Below are 12,430 nucleotides of genomic sequence, written 5' to 3'. Positions count from 1 at the left end.
GTTGGTAAACTTTCCTTAGTCACTCTAATCACTGTTTGCCATACCATTTCCAAGGTCTGAATCTAAGCACAAGTGGGCGTAGCTGTTTTTCCCAAGTGTTTTGATGTATACTCCAGATGTGCTGCATGTAGAACCCTGTAATTTACCTTTGCTGCTGCAAGCCTGTGACTTGATGGCCTAATGTACTAATGATTGCTATGGCAGTTCTTTAATTCCTTGTATGCTGCATCCCTTTAGTCAGATGACTTTATAGTTTATGGAAGTGTCGATGTTTAATGTGTGTTTATTTTCTGTGCAGTATTCAAGTGAGAAAACATGCTGGAGAATGATCAGAACCAATTGAATGGATGGCTTCTCTTGTGCCCCCCCCCCGCTCTTCTCTCTCACTGATATCAGGAATGATCCACTTCTGTATTATTGGGGGCAGAGCAATTTACTCCCACATAGATAACTTTAAAGCTGGCAGTAAGGATAGAGGAACATATATTATGGCTGGTGTTGGCAGACAGCTGTCATCACTGACCCTTTTCCTCTGATGTGCATGGAAAGCTCCAGGGAGGGAACAGTTTAATTAGCCTTACAAGATACTGGGAAGCAGCAAGAACATGACTGTTTCTGAAGTTAGAACCTAGACATGAGACCTTGCCTTTCCCCTGCCATACATTCATGTAGGACTCACAGGCAATGCAGTGTTTCTCTTTCCTGCATGAAGTGTGAGAGTTTTTTGTCCTCTTGAGATCTCAGTGCTGTGTGGAGAACTTGGGGGAGGAGAGGAGTCTTGCTTCATGCTGGATAAATGGTGGGAGGGGCCTCCATTGGCAACTGCCATTTGTGGACACCTGAGTGTAAAAACTTTATACAGTATTAAGGGACAACATGGTGTAAGATGATGAGTATGTTCCTGGTGCCAAGGAACCAATATGTTTTTGGAGAAATGGCTTCAAGATTGATGGGGGTGCTTGTGTTTTTCCAGAATGCATATGTGAGTGCAGTTGAATAGAATTTGTAAGCTCATGCAAGCTCTTTGTTTCTTAAAGTGAAAGTTGGAACTATATGATTCCCTTTCTTTAAAACACTTTCATTTAGGTTGGGCCAGTAGGGGCCAGGTGGAGGAGGTTTGAGCCCAAGGGCAACCAGTTACCAATCCCTTTTAATGCACAGTTGTCTGGACAAGGCTGATGTAATACTAATAATTTGAAGTTATCTCTTTCCTAGTTCATTTGTCTCTTATTTTTTGTATCCTTTAAAGGACCTCAGGGTGGCATTAAGCCTAGCAACAATTCTAAGAGGTAGTGACTTTCAAGGCCACCTTGCAAACTTGAACTTTGGTTTTCCACATTCAAACTCAGAACTCTGACTGCTGCACTGCAATAGCATACTTTGAATGCTCCTGATTTAAAATTTTGTGGTCCACTGGTGCTTTTCACTAACATCTGGTGAGAATTTGAAGACTAGATGTACTTTGCTGCCTTCAAATAGGGGGAGATCTTTGGGAATACATTAGGCTTTTGGTGATAGTATGGATGCCCAGATTGGAGAGTTTTAACAGTCCAGATGGCTCTGCTCTCTGAGACTACTTGATGGCATTGGAGTAGTATGTTGGTGACTTTTCTAAGCATGGGGCTGTGAAAATGGATGAGAGCCAGTATGGTGTAGTGGTTAAGAGCGGTAGACTCATAATCTGGGGAACTGGGTTCGCGTCTCCGCTCCTCCACATGCAGCTGCTGGGTGACCTTGGGCTAGCTAGTCACACTTCTCTGAAGTCTCTCAGCCCCACCTACCTCACAGGGTGTCTGTTGTGGGGGAGGAGGGGAAAGGAGATTGTTAGCCGCTTTGAGACCCCTTCGGGTAGTGATAAAGCGGGATATCAAATCCAAATCCAAAATGGATGTGGTTTACCCTACCTGGCCTGCTCTTTGGCAATTTATACAGTCATAATTAGCTGTACAACACCGCAATGTTCTTTTTGCCTAAACCAGGCATAGGCAACCTTGGCTCTCCAGATGTTTTGGAACTACAACTCCCATTATCCCTAGTTAACAGGGCCAGTGGTCAGGGATCATGGGAGTTGTAGTTCCAAAACATCTGGAGAGCCAAGGTTGCCTATGCCTGGCCTAAACAGAGGGAGACATTATTGTCACATACATAGTAGTAATTATTTGTTGCCTCAAGCATGTAGCTAAGAGCACCCTGCTCTATTGCAAAAAGAAAGGGTTTTGATTCCTGTCTGTGCTTAATTTGTATGTTAAGTTTTGTTTACTTGAAGAATTTTCTTAGCAAGTGGGAGGCATTTTTTTAATGACACAGTTCATGTGCAGTACTGTCTGCATGAAGACTAGTCTAGATTATTATAGTCCTTGTTCAATGGCTTGAAATTCTTAAGTTTATAGAGACACAATCGTTCTGTAGCCTTATTCCTTTCTCATGTTGAAGATTGGCATGATTATCTGAAAGGAGATGATCACATTTAATGAGACTACAATTACTGTGGCAACTTTGTTTTGCTTTTTGCTCCAGATGCCATGAAGAACTGCTTTTCCGCGGTGGAGACCATATGAGTGTGTTTTGCTTTTGTTCTGGTAGAAACCTGGTTGTTCAAACTTTTCAAAAGTTCACCATACTACAGTATAATATTCAGTTTCTATCCCTCTCCCACATTGAAGAAGAATGCTTTACAAAAAATCTTATGTAGGTTGCAGCACAATAATACAAACATTTTTGACATTCAGAGAGTTACTTTATGCTCATTCATCAAACATATCTAGTGGAATTTTTTTATTTCTCACCTGTTCCCTTGTGATATATCTGATCTTCATGCTGTAGCACAAACTATTTTTGAAACTCCCCCAGATTGAAAGAAGGATTATCACAGGCTTGTGTGGGCGACACAGGCTCTTTTAGGTACATGGAACTAGTTGCAACAGTCTTTGAATCCAGGCCATAATTTTCCTGCACAAGATCTGCTAAGATGAGCAGCCATAATTTGTTAAGAGTTTTGTGGTTCAGCCCTGTACTTTAAGTCAATATGCTTCCTTCCCGCCCCCTGCCCCCAATACATTAGACAATGCTAATGAAGAAACTTTATTCTGAAGGTGCAGCAGGGAAGAACTGGAAACATGGAGAAAGAAATGCCACTTCCACCAACCAAATCTGAGTTTACTTCTCCCCCTCCCTTATTCAAGACAGGCATCCCATCAAACAGGTCAGTTGGATATTTTCAAACTGCCATAGAGAGAAAATACCTTCTGGTTGTTACCATTCTCTTCTTAAAGTGAAGAGAAGTTTGCTATCCTTGTCTCAAATCTTAACCTTTTTCATACTTTAGTTTGCAAACCTAGATGTATTTAAAGCGTGCTGAATTTTACTAGGAAAAGTTAAAGGGATTTTTTTATATTTTAGCATGATCAATAGTAAGAATGTGGATTTTTAAGTCCCTGTTTAAAGCATCTGTGCTAGGTAAGTACAGATAATGAACTGGACTACATGATGAAATCACTGACAGGAACAAGCCGCTTCCCTTGTCCTTCCTCCACAAGGACTAGACTGGAAGCTTTTGTTTCATTTTCCCATTAATTGTATCTTATCAGCAACATGATCTTAATCTTAAGTATAGCTTGTTTGAAATGAGCCAAATTCAGAACATAGTTTGTGAAATGGTTTTGTTTCTACTAACAGCAGTTAAGATTAACCAGTTTAGGGTTTGAAAAAGGCTTACTATATCTTTTCTTGAAAGCACCCAAAGCGGTGTTTCTATTTTAATGTTTTGCTTAATGTTTTACTCTATTCTTCTCTATGTGTTTTGATACTATGTACTGACTTTTTGCTTGTGAATTTATGATTGTAAATCTGTGTGCAGTGCTTAGGGATTTTGTTAAGCGATGTATCAAAGAATGAATGGACATAATTCAGGTATGATTAATGAAATATAGAAATTTCTTCCTTGACTGCACTAGCTGTGTGCATTAAAGGCTAGCTTTGGTTCATGCTGATTGGTGATAAACTCTGGCTTATCATGATGTCCATACTGGGCCAAGGGTTGGTTCAAATATTAAAACCTAACCATGGTTTGGCATTCCATGAATGAACCCTGTACTTGCGGGTTTCCTTTGCTTAATAACGTCCTCGTTTGGGCCCAAGCCCATCATTATCGCTGGAAAATGACACAAACCCAGGGGTTAAACACAATAACCTAGTGTTCTTTTTCTTGATAGCAGCATTACTGGCTGTGCCTCATCAACGGAAAGCCAGTTCAGAGTCCCCAGTGGAGACCTGGATAATTAAGTCTGGGACATAGGGCTTCTTGGATCACCTTATGCAGAGAAGGAAAGGGGTCAAGAAGGGATAGATTTGAGGAGGTTTTGTTTCTGCTTCTCTCTTCTATAAATAAGGGACAACATATTCTATATCTCCTATGTGGAAAGGCCAATTGGGGGTTCATTGAAAGTGGGGTAATGCCTGAGGAAAAGAAAGACCTAGAAAATTTATCTCACCAGAAACAGCGCCTCTTCTCAGTCACAGCCGAGCACTGCAGCCAGAAAAACAAGTTCAGGCGTTGGGAAGTGGCAGGACCGATATGGGAGGTCTGAATCGCCGGAACTAAGGTAAGAAGTTAAAAGGGACATGGTCCTTTTTGAATTACAATGCTAATTTTACTCATTGGTTGTATGCGTTTAGGCAAGAATAGCATTCCGGACTTAAGGGTATGCCCAGATTTTGCAGCACAAACCCCTACCATTAATTCCAAAGTATAAATGTAGTGGGTAATAATAGCCACACTTCTTACATAGAGCAAAAGTGCTAAATCTTAGAGTGCAGTGATATCTGGGGATTAATACTATCAAAACCAGGTAGGTTTTGTTCTTGTGTCTCATTATAATAATCATTTAGTAACAGGGAAGCATAGAAATAGGGCAAGCTTCACATCAGAATAGCAGGTTTCATATGCTGCTAACAAACAGGAATACGAACTAGTCTGTAAACTGTGTGTGCCTGTGTATACCCTTCTTTCCATTGTGGAACCCAAGGAGGATACCCATCCAGTACTTGCCAGACCCATACCTTTAGATAGCTGGTGGCCTCGCATCCCTTCATAGCACACCATAGCACCATACTTTTAAAGTATCGGTTTGTGAAATTACAAAGCAATTCTTTGCAGACAGGATCAACCTCCCAACCCTTATCTTCCATCATTTTTAACAATAACAGCTTTTGTGACAGTTGCCACAATAGTAGGTATGCCATCCTACTTCTTTCCAAAAAGATTGTCGATTCCTAGCTCATTGCCTCTAGCTAGATGAAGTATATATGTCATTTCTGTCAGTCTTCAGGCACTGATATTTTGTGTTTTGAATTGTTCGACTATTTAATCCACATGTTGCAGACCCTGTATTAACTTTGTTTTCCCACCTAGTTCTTGAGTATAAGATTTTAAACCTGTATTTTTAGTGGTTTCTGACTTGTACTCATTCAAGGGTCCACAAACTTTGCTTGGCTTGATCACTTCTTCAAGGAGTAGAATCTTGTCACTGACCTTCCACTATAACTCTGAAACTTTACATGATTTCTAGGACAATCCCTTAACCCCGGACCCCTTGAAGCTGGGGGTGGGGTGAAGGTGAGGCAGGGATCACCATCACAGTTAAACAGTACTTCTGAGATACTTAGGGCTCTGTTGGATTCACTACAATCGCAGTACAAAATACGCAAGGCTCAGCTCTCATCCTGATCTGGAGCTTGTTGGGGAAGAGTTTTGAATTGTCCAGAAATTGAGCTTGAAGTTCAGGTGGAGCATTGTGCCTGTTGTGACTGTGTTGATGCACAGTCTTCTACAAAACCACTCACCAAGACATATGAGATGAGGATGCTTTTCCTCCTGACAAGTAAAAAACAAACCCAGGGTCATCTGTTCTGATGGCTTACAGCAAGCTTCCTTAACCTTGGCCCTCCAGATGTTTTGAAACTACAATTCTCATCCCTGACCACTGGTCCTGCTAGCTAGGGATCATGGGAGTTGTAGGCCAAAAACATCTGGAGGGCCGAGGTTGAGGAAACCTGGCTTACAGTCTGATCCCATAAAGAGCTTGAGTATACTTTATTTATTTGCTGGAGGTGCATTTGCTCAGTGGAAAGGGGAACACACTCTGAATGTGCTCACGGGCCTTTTTACTACATTCCCACTGGCTTGTAGAAATATTGCTGTCTGCTGATTTTGGACACAATTTGTTGTCTTTTTCCTTATTGCCCTACCTTGCCCCCAACTCCAAGGTCGAAAGGAAGGTTGGGAGTCATTGTGCTTGCCAGAGGATGGTAGAATACTGATCATGCTGAGTAAAGTTAAGTGAAATTGTGGATCTGTGACAGTGTAGTTCATATTATGTTTAAATGTTGAAGCCTTTTAAGTACAGATATATAATGAATTCTGTATAAAGCAACTGCTGTAGGGCCCTAATTTTGGCGATAGGGGCCCTAATTTTCTGGTGTATAGTCTGCCTCTGTATGCTTGCTGCTGCCCTCTTCCTATTGCTAATGATCAATGCAGCTTCATCTTTCTCCTAACCATTAATTTCTGTTTTTTTTCAGAGCAGGTTACACTATTAAAGATTTAACAACCTAAAATTCTTAACTGCTGGCAAAAAGGTTGTGTTTATCTTCTGCTTTTAGTTTGCCTCCTTCCATGTTCCCTTGAAATACTGTTGAAGATTTCAAGGCTTTTCTTAGGTTACGTTTTCATCAGCTGTTTGTAAATTTTGGCTCCTTTGTAACTAGTGTAGAATTCATTCTCCATATATTTATCATGTTTGACTTAGTGGTGTTTTGTTTTAACAATATTAAAGTTGTTGACTGTTGTTGCCAGACTATTTCACTTCTGTAGCTACAGGCACTGCAGGAATAGAAAAATGTCAATTCTTAAAGGGGAAAACCTGGGATGTTCCCTTCCTTAAAAGTTAATCTGGAAATGATGATGATGATGATGATAATAGAAGATTTATTGCTTGCCCTTCACCACAAGGTCCCAGGGGCAGGTCTCAACAATGTAAAATACAATATTAAAAACAGTTTAAAACAGATTATGCAAATGGCATGTTACAATAAGCTATCCACATTTTCAACCCTCTTCTGAGCTCGGCCACAAATTTCGACTGTCCTCTCAGCCACATGAATATTGGGAGGAAAGAGTAACTCTTGAGAGCTGGCTTTTGTATGCTGGCTTTGTGTCATACTTGCAGAGGGAATACTCTGGTTTTATGTTAACTTGCTTTGTTTGGATGAGATGCAACCTTATTAAAATGTATGGAGTCTTGCCATTTACTTCAGTAGGATATGAATGGTAGTTTTTGTCTAGAAACCACCCAACAGAAAAAAGTTGAGGTTTGCTTCCCTTTGGGATGCATGGTACAGCAGATTTGGAAACGTGCCTGTCAGAAGGATTTATAGTTGAGGCATCATTGCCTGTTCAAGAATTGATCTTCTCTTCTTAGGCAATACTATTTGCTGGGAAGTATAGTTCTTTGCCCCATCTAAGGATTGAGAGTAGAGGTCAACAGATGACTCCAAAGCTGAATCTGCCTTGTTGGGGAGACCAAGCTTTCAACCTGAAGTCAGGAGGCGCAGAGAGCAGAAACAACATGTATTCTACTTGTTGATTGAGAACCTGGCTTTCACAAGTTGTTTACTACTAGTTGAGTACCAGAGTTTCAGTTGTTGGATAGGTGCCTTGCTTTAATATATGTGATACACGGCGTGAATAGTTCATCAGTACCTTCTTAGTCGTGCAGTCTTTCATTTTAAGTAATGTTCTGAAACTTTAGCTTCTATTACCGCCACCTTTAATGTCAAGGATTTTTTTCTTCAATAGAAAAGCAAGTATATGCTAGGTTTGAATAGATGCCTCTTATTTTCTCTTCATATTGCTAATGTTCTCAGTGATACCGCTGATATAGTATTTTATATTTAAACCGAAGTACAGTGTTTCTTCTTGGGGGATGACACATCATCTATTGAGATGATCTTGCTGCCTTTAATAAACAAAGAAACAGGGGGGAAAAACCCTCAGCTGATTATCCTTGTTGAGTAAATAGCCTTTTGAAACGAATGCACAAGGTGTTTGAAAGGCTTGAGATGCATTCCCCCAGGTCTTGCTCTGGCCCTGTGTGTCAGTGTAACAGTTCCCTTTTATATTTCTTTTCAGAAGGCTTTCTGGTACAATAGATGTGATTGGACAGACGATCACGATAAGCCGAGTGGAAGGAAGGCGGCGTGCGAATGAAAACAGCAACATACAGGTTTCCTTTTCCCCTCTTACATATGCGTATTGGGTACAACAAGACTGATTTTGCTTTCACCTTAGCTTCAGTTTAAATAATTGAAAATGTGATACATTATAATATTTGATATGCAAAAGGAGTGAGCAAATAGAAAGCATATATTTGATTAAGCCATTTGTCATGAAATTGGAGAGAATTGCAGCTTGAGAGAACCCAGTGGCTTGTATCCAATGTAACCATCCCATCAGTGTAAGGATTTACACTTGTGCAATGGGACGTCTCCTCTCCACTCCCCCGCGCATCCACTAAATCTGTTCTTGGAGTTCCCCAAACACTACGGAACAGATTTCGGGAGGGTGTGGGGTATGCACTGGAAAGGAGGGGAAGAAGTCCTATTGCTCAAGTGGAAATCCTTGCACTGACAAGACAGTGCTTAGTACTGCATTGGTTACAAGTCTTTGCCCCTTGAAAAGGAGACATTTTAGTTAAAGTATGGTATGCAATGAGTGCTCTTAGGGTGTTATAGTCATCAGCATGCTTTACCGCTAATGCAACATAGAATTGAGGGTATTGTGTGGCCGTGGCATGCTCACACTCATGTGTTGTCAAAGTTTCACCTTGCATCTTCTCATTTCAAGTGAGCATACTTTTTAGAAGTGTTTGTTAGAGAATGAGAGATCAAAATACATAGGCTATTCAAGCAGTGGCTTGTATTATCCTCTTAATCTTTAGAGTTTTCACTGAGACATTTCTCCTGTTTCTGATGGAAGGCAAACACATGTTTCTTCATTTCAGAAAAAAACTTTACTTAATCTGTAAATTAGGGGAAAATATGCACACACCCCTTTTCAAAAGAAAATTGTAATGTTTCTGTTTTGTAGGTTCTTTCTGAACGCTCCAATGCCGACGTGGACAACAATTTTACCAAGCCCCCTCCGTTTTTTCCTCCAGGAGCTCCTCCCACCCATCTTCCACCACCTCCTTTTCTTCCGCCACCTCCATCTGTCAGTACTGCTCCCCCTCTGATTCCTCCTCCAGGTAAAAAAAAAATGCAGAAAGGGGGGGAACCCCATAATTAGCAGTGTTTCTATTTAGATAGCTAAAGTTGTGTTCAGGATGTGTTTTTATATATTTATCTATAATTGGGATTTGATGGTTTTTCTGACCAGTAAAAGATTTGCAATTTGCTTGACAACTTCCAAGAGTTACCTTGGCTTCACATGATCCTCTCTTATGAAGGGTTTTCCACATCTTTTCCTCATCTTTCCTTTGAAGGCATTTTTCTTCATTATTTGCATTTTCTCCTCCACGGGTGAAGATCCCCTTGCTTCACTGACGTTGCATTCAACTACAATTTGCTTCATGTAAGGGCTGGTGACTTGTGGCCTCCAGGCAGAATTGGATCAAAGGAAGGCTGCCAGCTGGTGAAGGAGCAGGGTGGTAGAAATGCTGGCCATGCTCCCATCACTGCTTTAGATTAAAGTGAAGCCATTGAGATGTAAAATTTCCACTGATTTTTAAACATTTGCATAGGCAAACTGCAAACCTTAATTCTGTTCAGTCACCTGTGAAAATGAAATGCATTATGAATCATTTAGCTTACATTTAATCTTAAGACGCTTTGGCATATATTTAGTACACTGCTTTTATTCAAACCATAATTACAAATATCTTGTAACCCAATATACTTGTAAATAGCGGGGAAATGAGTTGAAAATTGCATCAGCATTATGGTAAACAATTGTTATTTGGAGTTACAGTAGAACCTCGGTTGTCGAATGTGCACACGCGGCTTCCGTTTTGAGTTTCCCTATCGTATTGAGGCGTCCACTTTCAGTTTTTGGTTTTCGAATGTTTCGGAAGTCAAACGGTCTTCTGGAACGGATGACGTTTGGAAATCGAGGTTCCACTGTAGTACGTAGTGCTTGATTTCTATCGTCTCAAGAAACAAAAGGAACTCCTACGTTAAACATCTATGGCTCAGTACAGACATCATGGGTGGAATTCAGCATAGCGCTAAAGACATAATTCCATTGATGCAAATGTTTCTGTTGGAAATGCACTTACTCAAAATCAAGTTAATTCCTACCTTCCTATGATTCATATAGGGCTTTCCTTCATTTTTTGTTTGTGTTTTTCTGGGATTTCACAGCTCTGCACAGCGGCTGCATGACTTTCCAACCAATTTCATTCCAGGTTGTTGTTTTTTTTGGGGGGGGGGGTTCATGAATGTAGTTCTGGACAAGTACTCACAGTTTGCTTCTGGATTACCTGGAATCATTGGACAACTGCATACGAGCTTCTACTTCCTTTTCTAATGCAGCAGTTGGCATGAAGCTGGCTGGAAAGTTGCACAGAGGCTTCTGGCAGTAGTGCCAAACCACTGCCTGTGACTCTTGTTGCAATAACCTTGACTGCTGCCTAGTGTGGTAGGAAGTGGATGCCTGAGGTGGGCTAGTCTTCAAAAGCAGTCCATACCAACTGCTTTCCTTTTTTGCCTATGTTCTTTTCCATGTTTCTCTCCAACCCTGTAAAGATTAAAGGAATTATCGGCCCTACTTTCCATTCTCCGGATGATGTCCCTTTTCTAAGAAGAGTAACAAACTTTTGCCCTCTCTTCCTGGCCCCTTTCAGATTTGGCCTCTGTGTGGCAAATTGCATTCTTTACTTTGTGCTTACCGGTAAATTCATTCGGGCTAAACAAAGTCTGAAAGAGGAAAAGCTAAAATCATTTTTATACACAGCCCAGGTAATGCATTCTTAATGTGTAGTACAAAAAAGCCATGAAAATTTACAGTGCAGTCACGAGCATGGGACTTACGCTTAGGATTGCAGCCTTGGTGCTCTTGAACAACATAATTGTGCAGTTGGTATACAGCAGGGGTCCCCAGACTTACCGGCGTTTGGGCCGGTTCCCACCGCGCCGATCGCGCAGCGGGCCGGAGGACGGTCGAGCGCGCGCCTGTGCGGGCCGGCGGGCGGGGGAGTGCGCGTCTGTGCGCATGCGCACGAGCGCTTACTGGCGCGGCGGCGCGCTTCCAGGGTGGAAAACGCCGAAAATCCGTTGTGCGCATGCGTATGGGCCTCCCCCGACCCGGAAGTGCACCAGAAATGACCTCTTCCGGGTCGGGAGAGGCGCATGCGCACAAAGGATTTTCGGCGCTTTTTTCCCGACCCGGAAGAGCGCTGCGCGCCGTAAGTGCGGGCAGCGGCGGCGGGGGTCGTCGCGGGCCGGATTGGCAGGCCAATTGGGCCGCATCCGGCCCCCGGGCCGTAGTTTGAGGACCCCTGGTATACAGCTTGCCATGTGGTTATGCTGGAACCTTTTGAACAAAAAAGTAGCAACATTTAAAGTACAGTAATTCTGTAGTATAGCACTTGCATTCGTGGTTGGTTGGAGAAATAGGAGATGTGTTGCCTTCAAAGAAATAGGAATGTAAAGAATAATATTAGCCTACGGTAAATGTTGGAGTGAACTTCTAGTCCCACCTACAAGTAAGAGGCAATCTTAAAGAAGAAGCTCTCATCTGTTGAAGTTCAAAGTTAAAGTAAATCTGCATGTGTTGTAACTTTAGTTGAGCCCTTTGGTGAAAGCAGCAGAGGACTGGTAACATTCAGACAGGTTGATGAGATGAGCCCAGCCAGAATATTTTGTTTGCTATCTCCTGTATTTTCAGCCCATATGAAAATAACTTATAAGTAGTGGCTTTGGCTTCTCCAGGCTTTTAAAATTTTTGCTGCTGCCAGCATTCTGTCTTCAAAGCTCCTACCAAAATAGAACCTGCCCATTCCTCATTGGTTTATAGAGGGGAAAGTTTCTTGTTAGTTTCTTGTTACCTAATATTAGCTGGAACTACTGACCAGAGCGTTTAAGCATTCAAATATAAAACATCCTTCAGAAAATCCTTTGAAAAAGGATCTCACTTTGAAGTTTGGTCTCTTGTACTGTGTTCACTTAGCCACTCGTGATGCAAATACCTTTGAGACAAAAAGAACCATCACTGTTTGAAAATAAAACACTAGAAAGTTGAATAGCTGCTACTGGAAAAGACACTCAACTAACAATTGCAGTAATAATGTCTGGGCTAAGATTTTCAGGAATTAGGAATTTTTAAAATTGCCCATTCTGTAGACTTTCCTACAATGCTTTGGAAAAGCAGCTAAAT

General features: G+C 41.5%; 1 protein-coding gene across 13 annotated transcripts in view; it reads left to right on the top strand.

Annotated features, from left to right (window-relative positions):
- Positions 1-12,430, top strand: part of FIP1L1 (factor interacting with PAPOLA and CPSF1) — a 34,685-nt gene that overhangs the window by 7,833 nt on the left and 14,422 nt on the right. For 8 of the 13 annotated variants that reach the window (XM_088659428.1, XM_035112101.3, XM_088659417.1 and 5 more), the window contains 4 exons: positions 3,093-3,202; positions 4,494-4,601; positions 8,189-8,282; positions 9,146-9,302. In XM_088659428.1, coding sequence (XP_088515554.1) covers positions 3,093-3,202; positions 4,494-4,601; positions 8,189-8,282; positions 9,146-9,302 — 469 coding nt within the window. The remainder of the gene's footprint in view (positions 1-3,092; positions 3,203-4,493; positions 4,602-8,188; positions 8,283-9,145; positions 9,303-12,430) is intronic. The other 5 variants (XM_035112102.3, XM_088659420.1, XM_088659416.1 and 2 more) reach the window with 1 other exon arrangement.

This window comes from Zootoca vivipara, chromosome Z1, assembly GCF_965207765.1.
Source record: "Zootoca vivipara chromosome Z1, rZooViv2.hap1.1, whole genome shotgun sequence".
Lineage (NCBI taxonomy): Eukaryota > Metazoa > Chordata > Lepidosauria > Squamata > Lacertidae > Zootoca > Zootoca vivipara.
The sequence above is the reverse complement of the archived record's forward strand: the minus strand, read 5'-3'. Positions and strand labels throughout refer to the sequence as shown.